Source organism: Penicillium psychrosexuale, assembly GCF_028828465.1.
Source record: "Penicillium psychrosexuale strain IBT 29551 chromosome Unknown utg000005l, whole genome shotgun sequence".
Classification (NCBI taxonomy): domain Eukaryota; kingdom Fungi; phylum Ascomycota; class Eurotiomycetes; order Eurotiales; family Aspergillaceae; genus Penicillium; species Penicillium psychrosexuale.
The window spans coordinates 1,202,511-1,227,687 of record NW_026643190.1 but is presented as its reverse complement, the minus strand read 5'-3'; the positions used below and the strand labels follow the sequence as shown (position 1 = coordinate 1,227,687).

Genomic DNA, 25,177 nt, shown 5'->3' with positions numbered 1-25,177 from the left:
CTCATCTTCAGCAGACAAAACTAATTATGATTGTCAAGTGAACCTGATATCAGCCAATGGTCTAGTCCGTCATTTCAATTTAGTTCATACGCGTTTCAAGGCGAATTTTGGTCTGTTTTCTTTTTTTTATTGTTCTTATTTGATTCTTCTATTGTTATATTTTCCCACGCACGGCAATGACAACGCTGTAGAGTGGTGATTGAGCGACCCTGATATTTCTGATATTTCTGATGTCTCGGGATTTTTTTATATGCGGAGTTTTGATCCTGGCCAGAAAAGAAGAAACCATATGTGACATTCTGACTGTTGTGTGTGACTTACTTTGTTGATTGTTAGCAGTATCATGTATATTCCTACATCTTGTGCAATAAATCAAATCTACATCTCTTGCAGTTTTTGGAGTAAGCCGAGGTTACAATCTGAGAGACAAGAGACATCCTCAGTATATGGTAGGTATGCTTCTAGCTGTATTTCTGGATTCCCAAGAGGTACTTCATGGTTGTAGTGAAACATTGCATTACCCATAACACACCATGGATTTATCCAGTCTTCTTGAAGCGGGATGAAAGAGTCGCAAACTTATCCACCTTAGTAGGGGCTTGAACACTCCGTGTAAGCCTATTCACAAATAGTTAGTAGGTAGTTCATAGCAATGAGATATAGCTTTCGAATCGTACTTTTCAAGCAAAATGGGCCCTTGCATGGCATCAACGCGTCCATATTTCTTGTTCCTCGTGGAAATGTCATAAAACTCATCTGCGCTGTCCGCTTGCATCAACTGTACGGTTTGCTGTAACTCGTCGAGGTTCTCGCGAAGAATTGGGACATTTAAGCTATCCACAAATTCGGCAAGATATTCCACATCTTTTGCCAATGCTGCCACTCCGTTGGGGTTGATTTTCTTCACATCTGGGGACAGTGGTTGCGCCTGTATGGTCTGTCAGTAAGTCCCTTTTTCAATTGATTGGGGTTCATAGAAAACCCACCAAAATCATGTTAGCAGCATGGCTAAGGGCATCAAAGTAGATGAGCTCTTTGATTTCCGTCGGCAAACCCAACAATGTGGAGTTCATGATGTTGGACAAAAATCGAGTCAAGGTTTGCATGTAATTGCTCGGCTCTGTGGGAGGTGTAGGGGACATCCACTCGTACTCTGCTGTCTCGATAAGGTCATCGATTTTGGAATTGACTACCTCGAAGATACGCTTCTCAGCTGCCTTCTTGTTGCTTTTGAACTTTTCAGTAGCCCTCAACGCGATTGAGGTGCCGGTGGAATTCTGTGATCGGGCTGCTGCCAATAAGAGTTCCAGCTCGCGGCAAGCTAGCTCGAAGTGTTCCAGGTTAATAAGAATCTGAACGATTTGGCCTAGATATTGTGAGGAAAGACGCTCTACTAAAGTATCACAGACTTTTTGTGAAAGGAGGTCATCCAGATCCTGCTACATTAGTAGTCGAGTCACGGGTCTTGGGTGTGCTGGTTCGAGCTCACATTCTTCAGTGTCTCATCAATCACATTTGTATTTGCGAAACCATCATTTGCGAAGAAATAGAACTGGTTCAGGAAATTGCGGATGTCAATGCAACACAGAGGATACATTCGGGAAAATGGTAGGATGCATGGGAATCTAAGCCAATGATCAGTTAGATCTGAATAAGGATCAACTGGCCTAGGCTGATTCACAACTTACACTTGCTCCTCACGTGGTTGTTCGGGGCTGTACCAGCTGACGTTGAGGACCTTGTCATGCTCCTCTTGGGTCTGTATGGGCATGGGCATATAATCATCCGTTGATACAATCTGGCAATGTCAGAATTTAAAATAGATCGATGGAAGGGAAACAGCCCTACCTCCTGGAAATCATCACTGAATCTCTTCTTCAGAAGTTCGGCATATTTGCCAAAGAGTGTCAGCAAGAAGTCATCAAAGACCCGCACGGGGAAGTTCCACGTCTATTATATAGTCAGCTATTTGAGCCCAAGCCAATAGAGATGGGCTTGCCCACATTCATCGTCTGCATGAACAGAGCAATCAGATTCTTGATGTTGAGAATGCTCTCAGCGTTGTCAACTTCATGAAGTGCTTTCGATATTAACACTACAGCCGCTTGGCACATCGAGTCCCACAGCTCATCAATCTATTTAGCATAGGTCAGATAATTCCTAGAAGGTCCCTCCTTGAAAAGAGGCTAAAGGGAAAGAGGATATGGCTTCTTACGTCGACAGATGACCTGAGATCGGGGGCTCTTTTCATTGTGGCCCGTTCGACAATGGCAAATCCAGCCATCTCTTCCAAGAGATTGTGCAGACTAGAACCATCTTCATCAACAAGGGTGATGGAAGACGGAAGCAAGAGCTCTTTTTGTCTTCGACGGGTGGTCGCGTATTCAATTCGGAATTTATCCATATGTCCCAAAGATTGATGGATATGCAAGCACTCGAACAGCGGTGTGAAGTCGACTTGCAGGTCTTCATTCTGGAGCAGGTCATACTCTTCATCTTCATCAGACACCAGTTCGATCGCAGAGTTCAAATTGAAGTGTTCCAGGTAAGGGATTTTTTGCGCTCTTTGTTTTTGTCTTGTTTTCCGCTGGTCTGTGTGGAAAAGCGCAATTTCCCCGAGGTATTGAGACATTTCTCGGATGCGGTAAAGCCAGGTGTTGAGATCTGACATCACTGCTTCCGCAATGGCCCTCTGTGTCGCTGGAACTGAGCGTTGTATCATGACTGCAATCTTGTATTGTGTCACCCCCTTCAGATGGACATTTTGCAATTCCTCCAGCGCCCGCAGCGCTGCGTAGTGGTTCTTCTTTGCCAAGAGGTCATGGACTTGGTTGGCTAGACGCAATACCTCCAAGCAATCCTGAATGGCGCGACTGGTCTCATCGATGTTCTGTCGGTGGCCACGCGACTCCACTAGTGCTTTCTTCTGCTCGGCTAGACGTTCGGTACTGGTTTGAATAGATTGATTCAAGTCCAGAATTTCTCCTGTCAAGCTTACTGTCCCCTCTCTAATCCGAAGGAGTGAATTGACAGATGAGACAAACTCCTGGTGATTTGTGTTGCATATACTTTCGATCTCGGACTCCTTGTCGCCCGCGAACCGGGACAGTGACTGCAGGAGTTGTGGAGTGCGGTTCCCAACACTGTAGTCTCTGATTGAGGGAATGAGCTGGTCCAGATAGTCTGTGTCAGAGGGTGAGATAATAATCTATAGGGACAAGAAGTCAGTTTCGTTTAGGTACATTCTCCATGTTGTATAGGCTGGCTCACTTGGTTCAAGACATGTGGCTCATTGAGCATTGGAGCCATGGGTGGCATAATGGCTCAGCTTCATAGCCAGAGATAAGCCCAATAGTCTCAATACTTCTCCACTTGCAGCTTGCAACCTTACATGTATCCAGGGATGATCTCAAGCTTATGTTACTCGTTGACGTCCGTAGGCGGTCAAATGTTCGATCTGCCGCTTTCTAAAAGGCTAATCCCACTCTGTACTAGCGTTATCACTAGCCTGAACCTTAGCCATATCAAGTGTATAACAATCTTCCTTTTCCTTCCTTTTCCTTTTTCTATATGCCATGGTCTCTTTGTTCTTTAGCATTGTTCTACCACAATTTGCTCAATATTCTTAGCAGCCGAGAGACTATGGGACCAACGCATCTGATAACCACCTTATTTACAAAGTAAGACAGAGAGCAGTGATCTCCCACACTGCTGACAAGCGACATGAAACTTCTCATTGAGAAAGATATGAATTGGATGATTGTGATTTACTATCTATGGCTGGTCTGTAATTGTGAACAAGATCATTTACTATGATAATATCGCTGATAAAGGATCACAGCGAGTCATCCCACGGGCCTTGTATGAAGATTGGAGACACTGTGATAGTTAGTGAAGGCTACTAGAGAACCAACAAGATAAAGGACGACTCATGCGCTCAACTAGGCTTTGGTTTACTCCCATTGGGGGCCAGTCATTGAATCTTTGTTGGGACTTCGTTCGTTCGTCGTTCGTTGGGATCTATTCAGCGATATCTTGATCGCACTTAGTGAGTCGCTCTGCTGCGCTGTGGTCGAACTCAATGAGTCGCTCTGTCGCGGTGTCTTGATCGCACTTAATGAGTCGCTCTGCCGTTGCGCAATCACATCGTCCCATTGGTTCTCTCGAAACGTACCCCCGAGTATGAGTCGCGGTCTTGACATAAAAGGACTGTGCCCACCAACGATTCCTCTCTTCTCTTTTATTTCCCGTGGCTCTTTTTTTTTTTTGAATCTTGCTGCCATTACTGCTACTTTCTATCACTAAGGTCACACTGCGCTCTCCTCGCTGCTTGGACTGAACAACTTGCTAGCTTGTATGTCTACATGTCTTTCTAATATGACTCTCGATTCCTGACCTTCTCATTGCTTTAGTATTAAACATGGAGGGGTCTTCTCCAACTCGAGGATCGCCATCGAAGCAGCTTACTGCATTCAATCCGATGGGGTATGATGCTTTTGCTAACCGAGCCAACCCTGGCTCCCTTCCTGGAATGGCGACCATTCGTCCGACTAGGTAAGATACTTGTCCTGGTTTTATATATTGATGATCCAAGCCCTAAGTACGTTAATGTGTTATAGTGATCCATTTGCTGGTTGGATTGATGAGAAAGGGCCTGCGCCTAGCATCCCTTCGTCTCAAACTACCACTGCAAGCTCTGCTTCTTGCTATGCCTATCCAGTGCCTGCTACCATTGACCATGCGAACACTCGCACCTCAGGCAACGAGTACAAGTACTCGCCTGTTTCGCCTCGGGTGACTCGCACCCACGCAGCTCGCGCGTCAATTGGCCAATTCCAGCCCTCGCCTGTCTCACCCCAGGTGTCCCCTGCAGGAGCTGGTCCCGGTGGAATGCTATACTCGCCTTCCCGTGCCCAGGCATCTCGGTCGCTGGATCAAACTCAATACTCGCCTCATTCGTTGACTCGCACTCAGGCGCGTTTGGCATCTGAGTACTCTCCTGTTCAGGCAGGTATTCCCAATGTTCGGTACTCACCATCCCGTGACGACATTAACTATGAATACAATCCGACACCGGATTTTTTATCTAGATTGCTCGCAGCCGCTGATTCTGCCGTTGGAGATACCAATGTTGCCTCCCCTACCAATGCACTGGCCCATATCTCCCCCAGTAACCAAGCTCGTCGTGCCACTGGTACAACCGACGCGTCTCCACGATCTCCCGCCGGTGGAACTAATGATGTTGTTGAGAAGCATCGCAGCTTTATTGTGCAGCATGTCCCTCTCGACACCCCCCACCGCTCTATTGTCATGATGTTCCCGGTAAGTTACAATATGATCTCATGGGATGGACCAAAGCTGACTTTAACAAGATTGAGGAATATCCTTCCCTTGAGAGTGTTTGTCTCAAGCACCTTGAGGCTAGGGGCGTCTTTTCTTTCTCGTTTGGCGATCTTCGGGAGGCCGTCCACGCCATGAACAAAATCCGCCTAACTCGTCCTAGCTGGCGCGTCTTCCCGGCCAGTTACGACGACATTGCCACTTTCAATGGAACCAATGGAACCAACGGAGCCGCTTCCCCTGTCTCTGTGCCTCAGGATGGTGCATTTCTGCTTTTTGTGTACACCATCCCAAGCAAGTGGCTCGTGGAGCCCGTGGAAGAGATTGTCAACCAAGTCGTCGCTTCCCTTGGCACCCTGCGCTCTTGCAAGCTTACCGAGAATGGAACGAGCATGAGTCGATACCAAGTCGAATATTTCAACAAGCGTCATGCAGCTTATGCTTTTTCCTGCCTCGGTGGGTTCAGGCTTGATGTATGTTGTTCTTTTTTTTCCTTTTTTCCTTTTTTACTTGCTTTTGTGTTCTTTGAAAGTGAAATGCTAATATTGGGTTTCTGCAGAGTCTTCATTTCAATGTTTCTATTGATGCACGTGAAGAGGTTCCTGTTTTGCCTCGCTATCGAACTGCCAGCTTTGGCTCCCCTCGGAGCCCTGTGACACCGTACCACCTCGTGTCCAAGGAAAACGAGATCGACGAGAAGGTTGACATCTCTCCAGTTTCTGGTGAAGGTCAGACGAGTGGAGAGCATGCTATTGACCTTGACCGAATCAAACAAGGACTAGATGTTCGCAGCACCGTAAGTCTTCTCCCATCTGCTGTAAGACCGGTTTCTCACATTTTGTCTCGTTACAGGTTATGATACGCAACATTCCCAACAAAATCACTTCGGTATGATTATCTCCGTTGTCTTATAAAAATCAAGAAGGCTAATGTTATCATTCAACAGGACCAGTTGAAGACTATCCTGGACGAGTCCAGTCATGGGAAGTATGACTTCCTCTACCTGCGCATGGGTAAGTGCTTCTCCATGGTTTATTGTCTTGTTCATACTAATTCGATCCACAGATTTTACCCATCATTGCAAGTAAGTTCTGATTGCTTGATCATTGTTGGCTTCCAATTTTACTTACCATTTGTCCTTCTAGCGTTGGTTATGCGTTCATGAATTTCGCTGATGTGAGTATTTTTTGCTGGCCTTACTTTCGTCCGACATCCTTTTCATCTGATGTCTCTTTTGTCTGACATTATACTAACATAACTTACAGGCAATTGACATTGTCGACGTGAGTTATACCATGGATCAGTGTGTGACATGTACTTACCAATTTTCCTTAGCTCGTGCACGCTCGAGAGGGCAAGGCTTGGTATGCTGCTTCCTATCTTCCCCCAAAAAGTGCATGTTCGCTGACTCGAGACAATTACAGGCCCGACTGCATCTCCGAGAAGATAGCTCAAGTTTCTTACGCCAGTTTGTGTCCCATCCATAGTCAGTGGGAAGATTATCTAACAAGTTTCAATAGCACTTCAAGGCAGGGAAGCTCTTGTGAATAAGTTCCGAAACAGCAACGTTATGACCCGTCCTCATGAAGAGCGACCTCGAGTAGGTTTAAGCTTCCACCCCCCGATTCCGGTGCCGGTATTGACTGAATATAGCTCTTCCATGTCGACGGCCCCCGTGCAGGCACCGAAGCGACTTTCCCCGGCCCCAATGATGCCAGTAAGCTCCGTCGTTCGGTTGCTAGCACCACTCAGCAAGGTAAGATATTGTGCCCTTTGGCTTGTGGACGTATTCTGACCCTTTCACAGGCCTCTATTCACCCCGGAAACGAGCTCCCAGTACACCTCGCTCCAACCGCACGCGTCCTCAGTCTGGATCCTTCAACCAGACTCCTCGGAGTCGACCATCGTCGATTCGCACTCCCCGGCACTCTGGCGGACGCTCGGTCCAACATGGTCCTGGCGAGTTTTCTCCGATGAAGTCATCTCCGTTGAAGGCAGAGGACCGTCAATTCAAGCCGGAGAAAAATTAAGCTCCTCCTACAGGGACTATGCGAACGGGGCATACTACAGCAACTGGACATGACATTCTGTAAGCCAATGGTTCCTGACTGATCAGATTGTTTCATACGTACACAATGACAGGCATGGAGTCTCGCGACCGCTTTGTTTATTGAATTATCCGACAAAATCCAAAAAATAACAAAAAAAGAAACAAATTCGACAGATGATGCTACACTGACAATTGCATTCTCTTCCCTCTTTGCTTCTTCAACATCCTCGATTATTCCTCTACATCACGACAGAGGGACTCATTCAGAGGCAACGGCAAAGGGAAGAGTTGCTCAGAATGGCTCGGTGCAAGCCTTGCCTACTCGCTGTTTCAAAGCTGAGATTGCACATTTCGATGGTCTTTCGGAATTGTGCCTTTAATTGTGATCTCTCTCGATTCATTGCTCGAGCTTTTTTCCCAGCTTTTTTCCTTTTCATGTTTTCTGCGTCTGCTTCTTATTCTTACTCTTTCTATTTCGAAAATCCGAAAATCCAAAAACAGGGGATGGAGTTAGTCAAATGAAATGGATAGTTATTGTCTCCCAGTCACTCACAAAGTAGACTGGTAAAACCGTAGAATCCACGGGAAAATCTTTTCATCTTTTCCATCTCACCAACATGGACTCCAAGGAAATCCTGGAAGTCCACTCAATGCTACATCTGGTCTTTCATCGCAACAAGAATCAACATCGCCGAACAAAATGGTGGAAATGGCTATCCATTTTGAAACGCGCCACTTTGGATTCCGCCCGATCGGGGGTGAACACTCATCTGGCCACGCACGTAATCCCAAGATGTTACATGTATGATAAAAAGAAAAGTCCTACGTGGAACAATCAAGCTAACTGTATTCTTAGCGCTTTCTCAACTATCGTTGCCGATAACCAGTTCTCGACCCTTGGAATCGTACTTTTAGCTGCGTTGGCCCGACTGTCCAAAGTCACCGGGATCAGTCACCAGCTGAAGATGCAACCTGTGACAAGGTCCAAGATTTCTCCTGTCAAGAAAGATCGGGAAGATCTTGGGGAACGCATTCGTCGCATTGACAATTCGTCAGTCACCCCGGTCAAGATTTCCCAGTCTGATTTCAAGGTCCCCAAGGCCTCCAAGGTTTCCGAGAAGCCCACGGAAAAGCCTACAGATGACGCTGTTTCAAAAAGTACATCGAAAAAGAAGAAGAAGAAGAAGAACGCTATTGATGACTTATTCAGCGGTTTATTTTGAATCTCATACCCCTCTTATATACAGTGTTTTCTTTTCTTTTACGGATTCCAAGGGATGTCCAGGCATGTATTTTGAAGCTAAAATGTTTATGAAGAATGACGAGATCGCGATCGAGAGAAAATAACCTCGCCCAATAAATTGACACCAACATGATTGGCAGTGGCCCACGCCATACTGTAGAGATACTTGGGCGAGAAAACGGTCCAGATGAAAAGATGCGTCCGGAGGGCTGTACAGGCGGCCATGACAGAAACCAAGGACACGGCAACATGAAAGGTCAACAGTGCCGAGGGGTCTTGTCCTACGGGACTCTTCGGCCGGAGACGATGGCTTTGTGATGCCCACCAGATAGGCCCTGCCCAGTTGCTCGCAAAGGTGAGAACTCCCACTAACACCACGCTGTAGCTGTCAACACCGTTATATCCACTAGCAAGGTCCACAGAGGAGATTGCATTGGATCCGCCAAACGCGAAGAACGTCATATATTGGAAGATCAAGGTTGTGATTGTCACCTCAATCCCTGTGAGGTTCATGGAAGAGAGAATGCCGGCCTGGATTCGGAAAATCAGGAACAGGGGGACGTTAGTGGCACGGGACTGCGTCATTAGGAAGATGTGCAGAGCTTCATGGATTGTATCATATGGTACTACAGAGTCTGGTCAGTAATGACCTCCAAGCTCAGAGGCAATCTAGCGCATGTGTGGGCTTACCTCGGGGGACTCTTGATCGTTTTCCGGCAAAGAGCGATAGCAGGACAACGACAGCAAGTCCGTAAAACACGAGCCTAGCATGCAAAACCAATGATAGACTGTAGGGCCATTCCTTCATGATTTGCGAAATGAACGTCCCATCAAGGAGTTCGGGCGATTCCGAAGTCACAAAGTGCAATTTGAACGTAAAGGCCAACATGGCAGGGGCCAAGGCACCTAGCTTCAATATTCCAGAGATTGGTATACTCCCGAGAAGATGACGACCGGCATCCACGTACGCGAGGATAAAAAGACCCCAGAAGACTTCCGGGTGGCGTGCAAAGAATGTGCGAGCAATATCAGGCTCGGCCGCGAATTTCTGACCAGTTTGGTTCCATCGTCGCAAGAGCCGCTGAGTGATGGCGAGCACAAGAATGATACATTTGTCAGACCAATATAATAATGATCCAAAGCGTTTGTGTGAGAGCGGCTTTGCAGACGATTGCGATTTGATGTGCAGGTAGACAATCCACCCCGAGCAGATCCAATACCAGAACTGCTGCTCTTCTTCCACATAGCTACTAGCAAACATCATCATCCCACAGGTGATGATCATAAGCGTCAAAAACATCCCGGAAGATCCGTGACGTGTGCATTCCTTGTATGTGGCCGGAAGGACAAGCAGGCCTGCAATCCCCGTGATCAACAAGCCCAGAATGAGTCTGGAGACATCGTAGTTACTGGCAGTACGACTCATAACCTCCTGTGCAATCCTTAAAAATTGCAGCAAAGCGGGGCCAGCTGTAGAGTAAGAATCATCTGCTTCATCCCTACCTGAGAGAAGTTGCTGGACTCGAGCCCACGCACATTGAGCTCCCTCAATACCTGATGGAAGTCCTGAAGCACAGGATGTAGTACTATCGGGGCCAAACGTAGATCCAGGGAATGTTGTTGTCAACGTGTTCAGCAGCTGCTCGGCATTTTGATATAAGATTCGAAGTTTATGAGAACCTGTTCCCGAGTCAGTTCCGGATCTTCTTTCGCTTGGCCGCCATTAGGAATAGATTATATACCATGATCCCACATCTCTAAAAAGTCTGGGATGAATACCCCAAGACTGTTTAAAGGAATTGGGATACCAAGAAGCCCCGCCAAGGTTGGAGCAATGTCCGCCTGCTCAACCGTTTGGTAGTACTGCATATCACCCGACGGTTCCACTGGGCTTTCTCTTCGGCCACCCAAGGCTTCAAACTTGGGTGAGATGAAAAGTAACGCGGGGGATGTTTCTCCAGCAGATGACCCGCCATGGTTTCCAGCCTCGTTCATGCCATGATCTCCGCACAACACGAAAAGTGTGGATTGAAGATGGTCTTGTTGCTGCATTGCGGTATAGATTTCAGTCACCACAGAGTCCATCTCGTGCTGTTTCGGTATCATGAATGGACTAGGAGAGTTAGAGGATAGAGAGCAGCTAATAATGAAATCGGGAGCTGAATTTACCTTTTGGGGCCAGCCTTATGTCCTATGTGATCAAGACCTAGGTAATGCATTATCAGAGCAGACCAGTCATCCCGGGCAAGCTCGTGAGGAACGTGTCGAGTCACATTATGGTCTACTTCCGTGAAGTCCTGCGAGGAGAATCTCAGTTTCAATACTAATACTGCGGATACACAAACACCTAAAGTACAACTGACCGACACGAAGAAGCTTGTAGTTCCATCAGCTCGGTCAAACATTCCCGGGAAGAGCTTGAGCCAGGTATCATCCCCATACATCACAAGCCGTCCTCCTGTAGCCTTCAATTGTGCCAACCAGGTGTCCTGGTATGCCAGTGTTGACGAGGTATCCGATTCTGCGATATTGAGAATAACATCTAGAAAAGATGGAACTGAACCAGTTGTGATAGCTTTTAATCGAGGCATTGTGACAGTTGGAGCGCTTGCATAGGCAGTGAATGGCAATGCAGCACCGGACCGGATCAAGCTAGTATCCAATCAGTCACTTATTTCGAACGAAGAAATGGTGCATTTCAAAAGCGACACCCACCTCTGTGTAAACAAGAAACCCGACTCGTTCGAATATACAAAGTCGCTATATGTGAGCATCTTGTTAGTTACTGATATAGCTCGGAGTTGAATTATTCAAATTATACCTCCTCAGCGCATCAACAACCATGAAGATAACTTTATCAAAAGCCGCAGGCACTGTGACATTCTCGCCTGTTTCATCAAAAGTCGCTAATCCAGGGATCAACGGTTTATAAGGGAAGAACCCTGAAGAGAAGGTGAGTATGCCCACGGGCACCAGCAAATTGGCAATGACTGTCGTCCAACTGTGGAAGCCCGCCATTTTGCAAATTGACTTGATGTTAGCTCTGGCAGAACAAATTTTATGTAAAGAGACCCCGAATCAGCTGCACATGTCGAACTGTCCGGGGGATCCAAAGGGAGGCAGAATTATATTTATGATCGTCGCGCATCACCACACCGCCTTCTCGAGTACCTTGTACAACATTAGGTATAGTTATTGTAATACTATTGACATTACTTCAACGATTCAACAATCATTCAGGGGCTAGAAGTTAACAGTGCCGGATGAATGCATGAACTAGCCAACTGATCTTGATTAGGGTTGCTTGTCGGTGAATTAAGAATTAGATCTATATCGACCCTGCTCCAGCCACAGTGTGCTAGGGTTGCTTTTCTTCCACTGAGCAAAATCCAATATGTCAAGCCTTGAATGAAAGGTATGGTATATCAGGCACAGACTATGAAACATATGTACGTGAATTGCAGGTGTAATTGTAGACTCCCAAACGCCTTTTTCTTCTCCGCCACCACATCTCGTCAAATCTATTCATTGCTCTCACTCGGCACAGGCCTCACTTCCTCTTGGGTCCCTTCTTGGTCGTAGAAAGACGCTTTTGAAAGACAATCGAGTTGCGGGGCTTCTGGTTGCGCTTTTGCACACGTGCCGGCTTCTTCTTAGAGCTCTTGATTGCGTCGATATCCATCTCTGTGTTGGGTAAGCGTTCTGCAGTTCAAAGCAAAAAGTGACGATTCAAACGCTGGATTGTCATAGACTAACCTTCGCTGTCACCAGTCTGAGCCTTGGCTGCTTCGGCTAATACGGAATACGAAGTCAGTCGGTATCCTTAAAAGAGGGATGGTAGTATACATACCAGCCTCGTCCAGGTCCATCTTTGATTTCACGGGAGCTTCAGGCCGTGGCTGTGATGCAAGCTCCTGTAGTTTGGCAGCGAGTCTCTCGGTTCTGGCATCAACCAGTGGGCCAAAGACCTTCTTGCGCAGATTGGCTCTGTTGCGCTTGGAAACGCTGGCTCGAACACTTTTCGCCATTGTATGAGGATAGAAGAAAAAGATACGGGGAAGAACAAGGTAAATATGGTATCAACACTTGGGGATATAGACCAAGACGTCGGATGGGAAATAAAATAGTCAACTGATAACACAATCAACTTTTTTTTCCCCCCCCGATTGGCTCGTCTTATGTCATCCGGAGACCGCACTTCCCAAGGTACACCTCCGAGGCTTTGTCGACTTGACCTCACCCTTTTATGACTGGGGTTTGTGGCCTTTTTCTAACATTTCACTCCAGTCAAGAGATGTATCGATGCAGAACCCTTACAATTGGCCTGGCTGAATCGGACCCTTGTCTTTCGAGGAACCCTGAACCAAGTCCACCTTGATTGCTTTCGCACTTCTCTTATCTGTGAAGCAGTCATGTCGACCAGCCTGTCGTCAGAGGTCGCAACACTGACAGCCTTTATCAAACCCCTTACAAATCCACAACTGAAAGATTTGTTGAGGTATGAGGGCCTCCAGGTATCCGGGTTGAAGGCAACCCTACAGTTTCGCATTATCCAACGTTCGTCAACTCTCCCTGGCTCTTATTATGACTTGTTCATTTGATCTTCAAATCTCTGTTTCACATCCCATTCTTGCAGCGATCCGTACATTGACCGACGAAATAGGAATCCAATCTCTCGCAGAATCTGACCCTGTCAGTTTCGATGCTTTAGCTCGGCGCATCCGTGCTACTGCTTTTCCAAACACCGTGCCGTATCAATCACCCGCTAGACCACAATACCAGCCATCGCCTGTCTCTCAATCTCCTGCACAGGCTCGATCCGCGCCGCTCGGGGTTTCCATGTCACCTCACTCATACTCCTCTGGTCCGAGTGCTCCTCTCATGAAACCTCCTGCGGCCGCTCATAAATCTCCAGGTCCTTTGATTTTCAAAGAAAGTCCATTTTATACAATCCTAGAGCCTTTGACTGCAGTCGTGGAATGTAAAGGTATGTTACTATCTATCTGTGAATCTTGTTGAAGGTCTATGTCTAATTTTACATAGTACGCGAACAAACGCGGGATAGTGTTGAACTGAAGGTCATGCTATCTCAGCAAGTTGCCTATAGGCTGCAAACGGACTCAAATCTTCGAGTGATGGTTTATTGCGCCGGTGATTCAGGTCTCACACAATACACCAAGTCGGATATCGCATTTCCACATCAAGTGGAGCTCAAAGTCAATCTCGATGAAGTCAAAGCTAATCTTAGAGGCCTGAAAAATAGGCCGGGCACCACACAACCTGCAGATGTGACCAACTGGATCCGTAAAAAGCCAAATTATCCTAATAATATTGTCATGACTTACGCATTGACGCAAAAGGTTGAGCTTGTTCCCTTTCTACTCGATAGAGCATCTGTTAGACCGATTGACTAACTCCTGTTTGCAAAGAAATTCTTCGCGCTTGCCAACCTCGTGAAGCAGCATCCGACTGATGATCTTGTCTCGCAGTTGAAGACACGGAAACTCATCTCGAAGGAGCAAGTCTTGCGCGAAAGTAAGAACCCCTCCTATTCCCTTGGGTTAGACTATGCTAATTTCGATCCTCAGTGCAAAATCGCGCAAATGACTCGGACATTGTCGCGACATCAAGTGTCATGTCACTTAAATGCCCTCTATCTACCCTCCGCATCCAGGTGCCCTGCCGCTCCATTGTTTGCACACACAACCAATGCTTTGATGCGTCTTCATTCCTTGAATTGCAAAAACAAGCACCAACTTGGACCTGCCCTGTGTGTTCCAAATCGACTAGCTTTGAGTCTCTCCAAGTTGACCAGTAAGTCTAAACCCCCTTCCTCGGCATATCTGTTTCTTTTCCTAACTGGTCGTATAGGTACGTTGATGACATCCTTCAGTCAACGTCACCAGATACCGACCAAGTCATCGTTGAACCCGACGGCGTATGGTCAAGCCCCACTGATTCCGACGCGACGAAATTGGGAGGGATGACTCCCGCGTCAGATGACGATGACGACTTGATCGAGATCAGCGAACCAGGGATGCCCGTTGTAAAACAGGAACCGGGACCCACGACCGTCGCCCTGGAGCGAACACCTGCACAGTCACAGTCGCGAGAGGCATCCACCCCGTCCTCTGCGATGCGCATGTCCAGCAAAAAACGACCTATTGCTCAGGTCATCGACCTTACTGAAAGCGGTGATGAAGATGACATGTCCCCTCTTCCACCTCCTAAAAGGCCAGCTACAAGTCTGCCATCCCGGGCTTTTTCTCGTCAGGATTACCATGTCCCGCCCGCCAGCAGCCCTCTGAATGGCGGGTCGTACCCACCATGAATTTCGATTCTTATTCAAGTCAATCTGACGACCAAAGCCATGATAGTTTCTCTTTCTGATGCATATTTCCATGGAGTTTCTGGCGGGGTAGGGGGGGGAGTCTTCAAGATATCACAAGTGGCTACGTATCTAGGAGGGATTGATTGTATCATTCTAGTTTTGACCGGTCAATTAGCCTGGAAATATATTCGACCATCACTTTTATTCTTATTTACAAATAACACAATATATGTTTCTCAACTATTTTCTCGTATAGATCAAAAGGCCAATATCAGGTGGATTCCGGCCTGGGGTTAGCTCAGACTCCCCAACACCCCCGACTCCCCCCCCCCCAAAATCCCCATTTTCCAGTTCCCATCAACACGCCCTCATTCTGTCAGCCAGATCCCTTATTCATTCGCCTCTTCCTTAGATCCTGCCACCTTTGACTCCGTAATGTCATTCGATTCAACTTCCCCGTCAAATACCGATCCAAATGCCCGCGTCTTCAGCTCCTCATGCTTCGACTTCCTACTCATAGAATTGGTGCCAATGGCCGAGCGTATGGCAAAGGAACTTGCGACGGAGGGACAGGAAGCTGAAGATGAAGAGGTTAGAGAGACGATATTCTTTCGTCTAGAGTCTCTGGGCTATCGTGTTGGTCAAGGCCTTGCGGAGCGGTAAGCATAAACATCTCCTTTTGCAGCCCCTTTGCTTTTCTCTTGCAGTCCTACAGCGCGCTAAACCGTGTCGATCTCTATAGCTTCGCCCGAGATCGCCCTCGATTTACCGATAATCTCGATGTGATCAAGTTTCTCTGCAAGGATCTGTGGACGGTCCTATTCAAGAAACAGGTGGATAATTTGAAAACGAACCATCGGGTATGTGCAATACAGAAACTGCTGTGTTGGGGAGATGCGCCATAAACAGCACTTGCACAGAGATGTCCAAACTAATATCAATAAATAGGGAGTCTACGTTTTGACAGACAGCGCGTTCCGGCCATTTGGTAGGATGAGCATGGCGGTGCGGACTGAAGCAATATCCATGGCGCAGGCAGTAAGCATCCCCTTTGCAATTAATGAGGATGTCTCGGCTTATGGATTGACCTAGTACCTCTGGTTTCCTTGCGGTATCATCCGGGGCGCGTTAGCGAATTTGGGTATCAACACGACCGTGCAGGCCGAGACCTCGGATCTACCAGGTGCAACTTTCCAGATCAAAACTCTCCAGCCTCGGCCTTGAACATGAAAATGGTTGCGCCTGGGCCTGGGCTAGCCTTTTTACTCAACCAATTTACGCCTACTCTTATGACTTATGACAATTCCATCAAGTCGATTGGCTACGTGAGACAGAATACCGAAAACACGCAAAAATGAACAGTGGAATCTGAACCCTTGAATTTGTAGGTTGGTTACTATATCTGTGTGTCAAACCTACCCATCTGATTTCGGGCCGTACACTACTCGTGTCTGCTCATTGTTCATAAACTCATGGTCTCACATTTAAAGCCTATCTTTCCGGGAGAAGATTGATTAGCAACGCTCTGCCATTTTCCAGTGTCATCGCAGCCGTGGAGAAACCAGCGAGAAATATATCGACAAAGAGGCCCACCCGATATACATGGTGCACAACGGACATTGGGGGGAGGGGGGTCTTACTTTGGTGGGGAGTTCTTAGCGAACTCAATGCCCTTCTCGATGTTGCCCTGGAGTCCCTTGATGCAAGCCTCGAGGAGCTTCTTCTCCTGCTCAGTCACGCCGTCAAGGATGTTAATGGCCTTCTCAGCACCGTTGGGCTAGATCGAGCATTGTCAGTTAGTTGTTTTAGCACACTGGAAAAATTGAAGACTTACACCGAGTTCCACGGGAGTGGAGAAGAAGTCAAGACCGGTGGCTTTAGCAATCTCATCACCGCCAGCAACACCGGGCAGGTAGACGAAAGTAGGCTCAACAATGCCCTTCTCGCCCTTGGAAGCCTTGATGATAGCCTCGGCGAATCTAGTATTTGTCAGTCACCGTGGTAGCTCCGGGTTAGCAGGTGAAACATACCTGAAACCGGCAAAGGCCATAGACAGAGTAGCGGAACCAGCGCCATCCTTGGCCTTGACGACCTCGTCACCTCCGAATTGGACACCTGTGAAATATCAGTAAACGCCTCCCACGGAAAGGACTGTTCACATACGGGTAACAAGAGCATCGTATCGGTCAGCAGGGATCTGGAAGCTGGGGGAAACCTTGCTGAACAGAGGAACAATGGTCTCGCCAGAGTGGCCACCAATAACGGGAACGGTGGCATCAGAGGCATTCCTCACGCCGGAGAACTCCTGAGTGAAGGTCTCGGCACGGACAACGTCCAGGGTGGTCACACCGAACAGACGCTTGGGGTCGAAGACACCGGCAGCCTTGAGGACCTCGGCGGCGATGGGGACTGTGGAGTTCACAGGGTTGGAGATAACGAGGATGAAAGCCTTGGGGGCAAACTCGGCGATGCTCTCGACGAGACCCTTCACAATTCCGGCATTGACCTTGAAAAGATCATCACGGGTCATACCAGGCTTGCCTAGATGTTACCATATACGTTAGCAAAAACACCACATCCCGATCTGTGGATAATCTACTAACGGGGAATGCCGGCGGGGATGACAACGACGTCAGCACCGGTCAGAGCAAGCTTCAATCCATCATCCTTGGGGAGGTAGCCAGTGATTTTCTAGTCAATTTGTTAACGGGTTTATTCATGATGCTTCAGGAGTATATATATACGTACGGCGACCGAGGAGATGTGAGAGAGATCGGCAGCCACACCGGGGGTGTTGACAACGTCATAGAGGGCCAGGTCATCAACGAGAGGGGAAGCCTTCAGCAAGAGGGAGAGAGGCTAGAGGGTCGATTAGCTGAGGTTCATAAGATACCCTAGGAAGGATGAATGAGGTGGGGGGACATACCTGGCCAATGCCACCAGCAGCTCCGAGAACAACTAATAACGAATCAGCAAATGATAGACAAAACGGCCGAATAACATACCAGCCTTGACCATGATGAATTAAATGTGTGTATTTGTAGAGAAAGAGAGGATGAGAGGAAGAAGACAGGAGAGAAATGGGGAAGAGAGAAGCTTGGAGAGGGGACCGGCCGATTTATAAGAGGGGCAAGTGCTGAGAGGGGCAACCCCGGAATACTGGAAGTGTTGATGTTCGGAGTTCCTAACATGTGAAGTGATGAGGTGACGATATGCACCTTTATTCGACTTTATTTGCCTTTCGACTTGATTTTTCTCGCTTTGACTATCTTCTACTATTATTGACTGTGTGAGATCTAGTCCTCCAATCCCCCATGCCGTCTCATCGCTCTATCAAGAATGGCCAAGGTAAAAAGCTATAGACCTTTCTCCAGACTCTCCGGCAATTCTCGTCCCTTGACCTGGATTGTTCCACACTTCCCCGGGGCTACCGGGTTGTTATATCGGGAAAAGGCGGACTATAATTCTCATCTACAACCGGACATTGTGGCTCGGCCCGACCAGTCGGTTGTGAATCAATTTTACTTCTACCCTTGGCTAGTTTCTCTTCCGTTCCGATTAGCAGTAGGAATTGTTCTTTCTGGGGGGGGGGGAAGATGTTCTCTCTTGCTTTAGAAGGTCTCAGATAGGACACAGATTTTTTTTTCCTGCCCTCGGAGCAAGACTGCTAGATTACATAGTTTCCAAGTTCAGCATGGCGTTTTACATACGCCTGTCAAGTCTCCTTCCCAGATCTCAGATCCTTCATGGTCCACAATTCAGCCTTATCTCGAGACAAACTTACTCAGACTCCTCGGCCTTGCGGGCCTTGGAGCCACGGGGCTTCTGGGCAGGAGCATCCTTCTTGGGGAGCTGCGAGCGGCGGACGGCGCTCACACGGGCGACGGCCTCCTCGCGAAGATCGGCACGGTAGTTGTTCTTAGCGGTTCTGTCGGCAACACCCTTGTAGATCCTGTAGAGCAGATAATGATCAGCACTGGATCGTGAAAAACAACATACACCATGTCTTGAAAAACAAGGGAATGAAAAATAGGAGTCGCTTACTTGCGGTTGGCGGTGCTGGGACCGTAGGTGACAGTGACCAGGTTCTGAGCGGGCTGCTGGGGGTTGCTGGGCTTCTTGGTGATCACGGCGACACCGTTCTCAGTGGGCTGGACACCGACGGCCTGAAGGTAATATAGTTAGCGCCACAAATCTATCTTATACATATAGTATATATATATAACAGGGACAACACAAGCAGTGTAGAACTTAATTACCTTGGTGTTGGAATAACCGGCATACTATAGAGCGCCAAAAGAGACCGTCGTTAGCCATGCATTCCCGGAGAGAAATATCCATTCCGTCTAATCCCCGAGGCCCGTACCTTGTAGGAGTGCTTGTTCAGCAGGTTCAGGGGGTCCCGGGAGAACTGGGAGCCACCGCCGGAGTTGCGGTTAACCAGGAAGGAGTTCTGGTTGCCTATTCCAAAGATTGATGAGCTAGAGTTCGGTTTCCAAAAGCTTTGACATGAAAATTCGAAATAGAAGGTTGCGGAGGGTTGGACATACGGGTGATCTCCCAGATCAGGTCGTTGGAGATGTTTGAGGACATTGTGATGAGAGGGGATATTGAGTTAGAGAATTGAAAGATCGAAATCGCTATCAAAACCGTCTTCACGTCGATCAAATTGTGTGTGTCTTGAATGCCAAGACCTCAGATTGGACGGAGTCTCGCTAAGGCGGCTACTTTAGGAATAGGCTGAGTGCCTTGGTGCCTGATGTCTTGGTGCCTGATGTCTTGGTGCCTGATGTCTTGGTGCCTGATGCCTTGATAGTTAGTTAACTAGTTAACTAACTAACTACCTGAATACCGCTGCCTGTCAAACAAGGCAGAACTGACAACTTCCGGCGACCTGCCAATAATATGAACGCGATGCTGACGTTGCCCCCTCCAAACTCTACTTTCTAGTGATTTCCTATGCCTTCTTCATCGACGGCTTATTGCCTGATGGGACACATCATCTTTTAGTCCTTCTTTGGCGAAGAACTCTCGAGAGGCGCCAATTTCTCCTTACACCGCAATATACTACTACTCCGTACACGCCCGAATCTTCACCGGTATCACTCATCATCATGACCTACATTCTCTTTTATTTCCTACTCTTTTCGGTTATCATCAGCGGGACAGGTAGGTCAAGTGTCTTTCCAACCTGGAAGGAAACAAAGCAATCATTCTCAACGGACGTGGTTCTAATTACACTGTAGCCTTATACCTTACTCGGTCACGATGGATGCCGTTAATCCAAGTGCCTGATTATCTCTATCACCGCCTTCCTTCAAGTTTTACCGCCGATCTCGAGGCCGGTCTGAGCTCGTCGCAATTCGACATTACTGCCAATCTTGCAGACGGGGATTCGAGGGCTGGCTTGGATCAACGAGCAAAGAAAGAAGTGATCAAGATTATGAAGAGTCAGAAGGTCGATTTTGATGAAGCACGGCGCATCTACACAGAGCAACGATTTGCAAAGAATAACATCGGACCGGACGGCCGGCCAAGGGACCCCAAATTCGTCTCATTTTCGTGATTTGCCTTCAACCATATCACCAGTCCTAGCGTGTTTTGTGGCCATTGTCAGAGCGGATCTCTCGCTAGCAGAATCCGTACAAATAGAGGTCCCAGCTTTTGACCGGTAATATCTCATCTGTGCTGTCAGAGCGCTAGGGGTAATTATTTTATCACTTGAGCGGGTGGATCTCTTGTGTCTGAAATGATCCTTGGCAATTTAAACCTATTAAGTTGACGTATTATCAAAATCAAATACAACACGTCTGTCTGTTTCGTCCGTGTCTAAGACACTTAATATTACATATGGCCATTCAGCACTGCCAATAGCCAGCCAACGCCAAGGCACATTTCGATCCACCTCCTCGCACCCGCATAAACATGTTCAAGGTAGTCAAGCAGGAGAAGAACATCAAACACATGGATCACGCTTTGGTCCTTGGGTCGGGAATAGCTTTGGGGAGGAAAGGCGCTCTCAAGACTAAAGACCACTAGGAATCACCGACTGCCTGCATATCCGGGCTGTTGGAAGCCCGGTGGCAATGAAGGGGCCCCCGCTGGAGGTACAAATCCAGGTGGTCCAAACCCAGGGGGGCTGCAGCTTGTGGGACGAAGGGCGGTTGACCTGCACCATTGAATCCAGGTGGTAGAAACGTCTGTGGACCACCGTAGCCAGCTTGGGAAGGCGGAGGTCGAGCTGGGAGCCCGGGAGGTGGGGTATTGATTGAAGGGACGGGAGGTGGAACATGTCGGTTTGGAGGGGGGACGGTCTGATATGGCATTGGAGGGGGTGCACTCTGGTAGGGCATAGCTGGCGGGATACCCCGGTTCATTCCTAGATCGGGTGTTTGTGACTGAGCCGTAATCAATGGGCGAGAGCTATCGCCGTTCGACATGGCAGGTGTTGCTGATACGCCCGGCGCAGCGCCAGGGAACTGCGAAGGTTGTTGAGGTTGTTGAGTCGGTGGCTGTACGTTGTGTTTGCGAGCCTGGGCTGCGAGCATTCGCTCCGCTTCATCCCCATGTCTCTCGCCTTTCCCATCTTTCTTGTACGCATACTGTACCGAAACCTGTTTGTTCATCAGGTACTGGCCATTCATGTTGGAGATGGCCGCGTCCGAGGATTCGAAATCGGCAAAAGAAACAAATCCGTATCCCTTAGAGAGATTGTTGTCATCACGAGCAATCTGTAAAGTAATATGAAAAAGAGACTGTTAAAAATGTCTATCTTGTCCGTATTGGGGGAGATCTCACTTTAGGCGGATTGACAAGATTGCCAAACCGGCTGAACGTATCAAACAGAACCTGCTCGGCAACCATAGGATCCAGGTTACCCACAAACAGCTCTGCGCCGATTTCCACGGTCTTTTGTTTATCGGCCGACGCTTTGTTAACGCGAATAGGCTTGCTATGGAGACGGATTCCATTCATGATCTTCGATGCATATTCGGCATCTTCCTCGCTGATGAACTCAACGAATCCATACCCCTGGTGTAGCTGCGTGACCCGGTCTTTGGGCAGGTGGACGTTGACGATGCGCCCAACCTGCAGCATCAGCTCCCATACAAGGCTGTCCGAAACCCGTTCATCAAGGTTACCGATGTACACAGTTGCCTCTTTATCTTGTTCCCTAGGGTAAGTTAGCATCAGGTCCCTGTGGGGAGGAAAGAAGTTCTTACCAATGTCTTGCGTTAGACATGGCGCCGGTGAATTAGTTGGAGGGAGAGGGGAGAAAAAAGCTCCCCCTAAAGGAAAAGGACTCAAAGATCTGAGAAAAAGCAATAGGTTGTGAAAATCCTAGCGAAACCTGGACCAACAAAGTAGACTAATTTGAGTGGTGGTAGAGAGGTAATGAGGTGTGAAAGAAAGTGTTGAAGTGAAGGAAACCCGGAGTTGAGGGATGATCAGTGACCTTTCCGAAACTTTTTGATTCCGCAAATCCTCCCTGTTTTCCACTTCATCTATCAACCACATCTCCTACTTGTTCACTTGAATCGATCGTGAACCAGTTTCAATTTATTCGTGTTGATCTCCTTGAAACCTTCCCAAAATCTACTTTCATAAATTCACAATGGTTCAATTCTCCGAGGAGACCAAGGTTAGTTACAACCCCGATCCTCCTTGAGACCGGGTTTCTAACTCTCGCTTTTTGATCTATTTAGGAGCGCATCTCGAAGGTCATTGATATTTCTCGGGTCGCAATTCACTAGTGAGCCTTATAGCACACCTCCACGCCATCCTCCGAGCTGACCGGCGATAACCATCTAGCGGATACTTGCCTCTGATTGTCTATCTGGGTATGTATATATGCCTTTGGTATTCTCAACACAATAAGTTAACAAAACAACAAAAACAGGCTACACCTATAGCGAGCCCAAGCCGACATTGTTCAGGTACGCTTCAACTCCTTGAATTCCAGCTGTCATGACTAACTTGATACCTAGATTGTTCTCGCCTCTTGCGTAAACTGCACGTTGAGGATACGCGGATCGGATGGATATGGCGCAGTATATTGTTGGATGACCTTTCAACTATCCCCTCCGGGAGGGATGGTAGGTTCGAATATCTGGATAATCACTGTTTGCAGCTTGTGAAAGCTATATGATTTTTGTATTTTTAAGTCTCTGGCCGAATATTGTCCGTTTTGGTACAGAAATGCTGTGTGATCTGCGATAATTTCGGAGTAAACAACTGAGCTTTGTATAAATAAGAAGAAAAACTGGAGGTCTGGAGATTAATGTGTGGCATATCTTACTATACGCTCCAGTGCTAAGATCTACGGAGTTACTCGGCAGTCACATGTTCTGACATTATTATTCTTAGAATATTCTCCATCTCGTCTTCTCCCTCTATCTTCCCCCTCCTCTAACATTGTTCTCCACACACTCTCTTCCTCTCGTCTCTGTCTCTGTCTCTGTGTGTTCGATTTTCCTAGCTTCGTCTAAGGCAGGTTCATGACTAGTCAAGATGGCCTCTCGTCATCCTTTGTGGAGCCCGTAGCAGGATTCACAGCGGGAATCGTGTCAACTCTATCGCTACATCCTCTTGACATGGTCAAAACAAGGCTACAAGGCAAGCTTCGATATTATCTTGGCGCTGCTTGGGGTATAGAATAACTAACTCCGTCTTGGTATATATAGTCGATCGATCATCTTCCGGGTTTGGGACTTCACTGCAGGTCATTCGCAAGATATTCTATCATGAGGGTGGCTGTGCCGCTTTCTACCGAGGACTTACCCCCAATCTTATCGGAAATTCCACAAGCTGGGGTTTGTACTTCTTATGCTACAGCAGCTTGAAGGATACTATTCGAATATATCGCAAGGAGAGCGAGCAGATTCTCACGTCGTCTGATTATCTTCTCGCGTCTGGAAGTGCAGGTATGCACATGTCATATCTAATTCAGCATCGTTCCTCCGTTCCCCAATTAATCTTTGGATCTCCATAGGCGTTATTACGTCGGTCCTCACCAATCCAATCTGGGTGATCAAAACTCGCATGTTGTCAACGGGTTCCCATGCTCCAGGGGCATATTCTTCGTTTGCATCTGGAGCAAAACAAATATACCAATTGGAAGGAATACCCGGCTTCTACCGAGGTCTCGTACCAGCCCTATTTGGCGTCAGCCATGGTGCCCTTCAGTTTATGGCATACGAGCAGTTGAAACTTTTCAGGTTGCGGTCGATGAATAACATGGGCTCAATTGAGAGCAGTCGCTTGGGCGCCGAACGGGTGCTGGGTAATGTTGATTTTTTTGCCATCTCCGGTCTATCAAAAGTCTTCGCTGGCAGTGTGACATATCCTTACCAAGTAATTAGGTCCCGGTTGCAAACTTACGAGGCCCATCTGATTTACCGTGGGGCGATTGATGTCATTTCCCAGATATGGGCCCAAGAAGGGATCGCAGGCTTCTATAAAGGTCTTGGTCCAAATCTGTTCCGGGTACTTCCCAGCACGTGGGTGACCTTCCTGGTATACGAGAATACCAAGGTCTACCTATCCCAGCTGGCGCAAAATCCATGAAATACTTCCTGCTAATTCCTGCCCATTCTTATATCAATTGATCCTACTGGAGCCTTGGATCAGATTAGCAACGTCCTGTATATTCATCAATTTAGAACATTTTCGGCTGCCATATGCCGATCTCTAATCTTTTCACGATCTTAGCCGAAAGTCCGCAGTTAAGGTACTATACATAACCAGATAAATGAAGGAAGGATTCTAAAGTATAGTCACGAGTATACAATTGGAATAAGTAAAAGTCTCAAAGTCTATAAAGGTTATATCAACCAGAAAAGGCCCACTTCCGTGTATTTCTTTGCTTCCTATATTATATTAGTAGCCAGTAGCCACGTACCGTGATTATACAAGACCTAGTAGGATAACTAGATCCTGGAGTAGAACGCTCCTTCTAATAATTATACTTATGTTACCCTTTGGACTAGGATCTTATTATTCCTACCATAAAAAGACAGTCTCCCTTTTATTCAATGGATGGCTACTATCCCTCCAAAGGACGAGAAGAGCGCTCCACAGTCGCCGTCAAGTTGGAAGACTGCGATGCTCCCGGTACATACGATGCCCGCGTGCAGCGAATATAGATAGGGTCTTCAGGCCTCGCCTATACAATCAGGATTGGATAGCCTGGAAACGGTCAAAGGCGTGGCAT

General features: G+C 47.6%; 12 protein-coding genes across 12 annotated transcripts, besides 2 other annotated features; 6 read left to right on the top strand and 6 right to left on the bottom strand.

The window, feature by feature from the left end:
- Positions 1–539: 539 nt before the first annotated feature.
- On the bottom strand, positions 540–3,318 carry N7518_009363 (Rab GTPase-binding exocyst subunit SEC15; the record flags this gene model as incomplete). Its single annotated transcript, XM_057190289.1, has 9 exons — positions 540–618; positions 678–928; positions 987–1,436; positions 1,490–1,625; positions 1,689–1,798; positions 1,849–1,950; positions 2,004–2,135; positions 2,216–3,208; positions 3,271–3,318. 9 exons carry the CDS (start codon positions 3,316–3,318, stop codon positions 540–542), a joined length of 2,301 nt encoding a protein of 766 aa, XP_057037945.1.
- Positions 3,319–4,420: 1,102 nt separating this feature from the next.
- On the top strand, positions 4,421–7,370 carry N7518_009362 (putative meiosis protein MEI2; the record flags this gene model as incomplete). The annotated part of the gene is made up of 14 exons (XM_057190288.1): positions 4,421–4,554; positions 4,620–5,322; positions 5,373–5,813; positions 5,900–6,136; positions 6,193–6,228; positions 6,287–6,353; positions 6,406–6,424; positions 6,486–6,516; positions 6,606–6,623; positions 6,676–6,704; positions 6,765–6,808; positions 6,861–6,940; positions 6,994–7,096; positions 7,147–7,370. The coding sequence occupies 14 exons, from the start codon at positions 4,421–4,423 to the stop codon at positions 7,368–7,370; spliced, it is 2,166 nt and encodes a 721-aa protein (XP_057037944.1).
- Positions 7,371–8,007: 637 nt separating this feature from the next.
- N7518_009361 (uncharacterized protein) lies at positions 8,008–8,613 on the top strand (the record flags this gene model as incomplete). The annotated part of the gene is made up of 2 exons (XM_057190287.1): positions 8,008–8,192; positions 8,247–8,613. The coding sequence occupies 2 exons, from the start codon at positions 8,008–8,010 to the stop codon at positions 8,611–8,613; spliced, it is 552 nt and encodes a 183-aa protein (XP_057037943.1).
- An 86-nt stretch (positions 8,614–8,699) lies between these two features.
- Positions 8,700–11,651, bottom strand: las21 (mannose-ethanolamine phosphotransferase LAS21; the record flags this gene model as incomplete). The annotated part of the gene is made up of 7 exons (XM_057190286.1): positions 8,700–9,259; positions 9,324–10,313; positions 10,376–10,746; positions 10,803–10,930; positions 10,997–11,285; positions 11,349–11,393; positions 11,455–11,651. The coding sequence occupies 7 exons, from the start codon at positions 11,649–11,651 to the stop codon at positions 8,700–8,702; spliced, it is 2,580 nt and encodes an 859-aa protein (XP_057037942.1).
- A 532-nt stretch (positions 11,652–12,183) lies between these two features.
- N7518_009359 (DUF2423 domain-containing protein) lies at positions 12,184–12,661 on the bottom strand (the record flags this gene model as incomplete). Its single annotated transcript, XM_057190285.1, has 3 exons — positions 12,184–12,335; positions 12,390–12,425; positions 12,484–12,661. 3 exons carry the CDS (start codon positions 12,659–12,661, stop codon positions 12,184–12,186), a joined length of 366 nt encoding a protein of 121 aa, XP_057037941.1.
- Positions 12,662–13,045: 384 nt separating this feature from the next.
- Positions 13,046–14,964, top strand: N7518_009358 (transcriptional regulator family: Zinc finger MIZ-type; the record flags this gene model as incomplete). Its single annotated transcript, XM_057190284.1, has 6 exons — positions 13,046–13,190; positions 13,297–13,620; positions 13,677–13,993; positions 14,063–14,168; positions 14,222–14,447; positions 14,505–14,964. 6 exons carry the CDS (start codon positions 13,046–13,048, stop codon positions 14,962–14,964), a joined length of 1,578 nt encoding a protein of 525 aa, XP_057037940.1.
- Positions 14,965–15,399: 435 nt separating this feature from the next.
- N7518_009357 (trafficking protein particle complex subunit) lies at positions 15,400–16,188 on the top strand (the record flags this gene model as incomplete). Its single annotated transcript, XM_057190283.1, has 4 exons — positions 15,400–15,623; positions 15,707–15,824; positions 15,913–16,002; positions 16,057–16,188. The coding sequence occupies 4 exons, from the start codon at positions 15,400–15,402 to the stop codon at positions 16,186–16,188; spliced, it is 564 nt and encodes a 187-aa protein (XP_057037939.1).
- Positions 16,189–16,600: 412 nt separating this feature from the next.
- On the bottom strand, positions 16,601–17,982 carry N7518_009356 (malate dehydrogenase; the record flags this gene model as incomplete). The annotated part of the gene is made up of 8 exons (XM_057190282.1): positions 16,601–16,741; positions 16,799–16,943; positions 16,995–17,079; positions 17,128–17,505; positions 17,568–17,655; positions 17,713–17,823; positions 17,891–17,922; positions 17,970–17,982. 8 exons carry the CDS (start codon positions 17,980–17,982, stop codon positions 16,601–16,603), a joined length of 993 nt encoding a protein of 330 aa, XP_057037938.1.
- Positions 17,983–18,744: 762 nt separating this feature from the next.
- Positions 18,745–19,684, bottom strand: N7518_009355 (uncharacterized protein; the record flags this gene model as incomplete). The annotated part of the gene is made up of 5 exons (XM_057190281.1): positions 19,515–19,684; positions 19,331–19,425; positions 19,224–19,247; positions 19,009–19,130; positions 18,745–18,916 (listed from the first exon to the last, which is right to left on the bottom strand). Exons 1-5 carry the CDS (start codon positions 19,555–19,557, stop codon positions 18,745–18,747), a joined length of 456 nt encoding a protein of 151 aa, XP_057037937.1. The 5' UTR covers positions 19,558–19,684.
- Positions 19,685–20,078: 394 nt separating this feature from the next.
- On the top strand, positions 20,079–20,530 carry N7518_009354 (DUF2015 domain-containing protein; the record flags this gene model as incomplete). The annotated part of the gene is made up of 2 exons (XM_057190280.1): positions 20,079–20,133; positions 20,211–20,530. The coding sequence occupies 2 exons, from the start codon at positions 20,079–20,081 to the stop codon at positions 20,528–20,530; spliced, it is 375 nt and encodes a 124-aa protein (XP_057037936.1).
- A 469-nt stretch (positions 20,531–20,999) lies between these two features.
- N7518_009353 (U2 snRNP complex subunit HSH49) lies at positions 21,000–22,207 on the bottom strand (the record flags this gene model as incomplete). The annotated part of the gene is made up of 3 exons (XM_057190279.1): positions 21,000–21,695; positions 21,763–22,138; positions 22,188–22,207. 3 exons carry the CDS (start codon positions 22,205–22,207, stop codon positions 21,000–21,002), a joined length of 1,092 nt encoding a protein of 363 aa, XP_057037935.1.
- Positions 22,208–22,579: 372 nt separating this feature from the next.
- Positions 22,580–22,606: a sequence feature (Short protein (N7518_009352, KAJ5783675.1) was converted to a misc_feature.).
- Positions 22,607–22,670: 64 nt separating this feature from the next.
- Positions 22,671–22,718: a sequence feature (Short protein (N7518_009352, KAJ5783675.1) was converted to a misc_feature.).
- A 744-nt stretch (positions 22,719–23,462) lies between these two features.
- On the top strand, positions 23,463–24,531 carry N7518_009351 (putative mitochondrial folate carrier protein Flx1; the record flags this gene model as incomplete). Its single annotated transcript, XM_057190278.1, has 3 exons — positions 23,463–23,613; positions 23,649–23,888; positions 23,957–24,531. The coding sequence occupies 3 exons, from the start codon at positions 23,463–23,465 to the stop codon at positions 24,529–24,531; spliced, it is 966 nt and encodes a 321-aa protein (XP_057037934.1).
- Between the last annotated feature and the right edge of the window lie 646 nt (positions 24,532–25,177).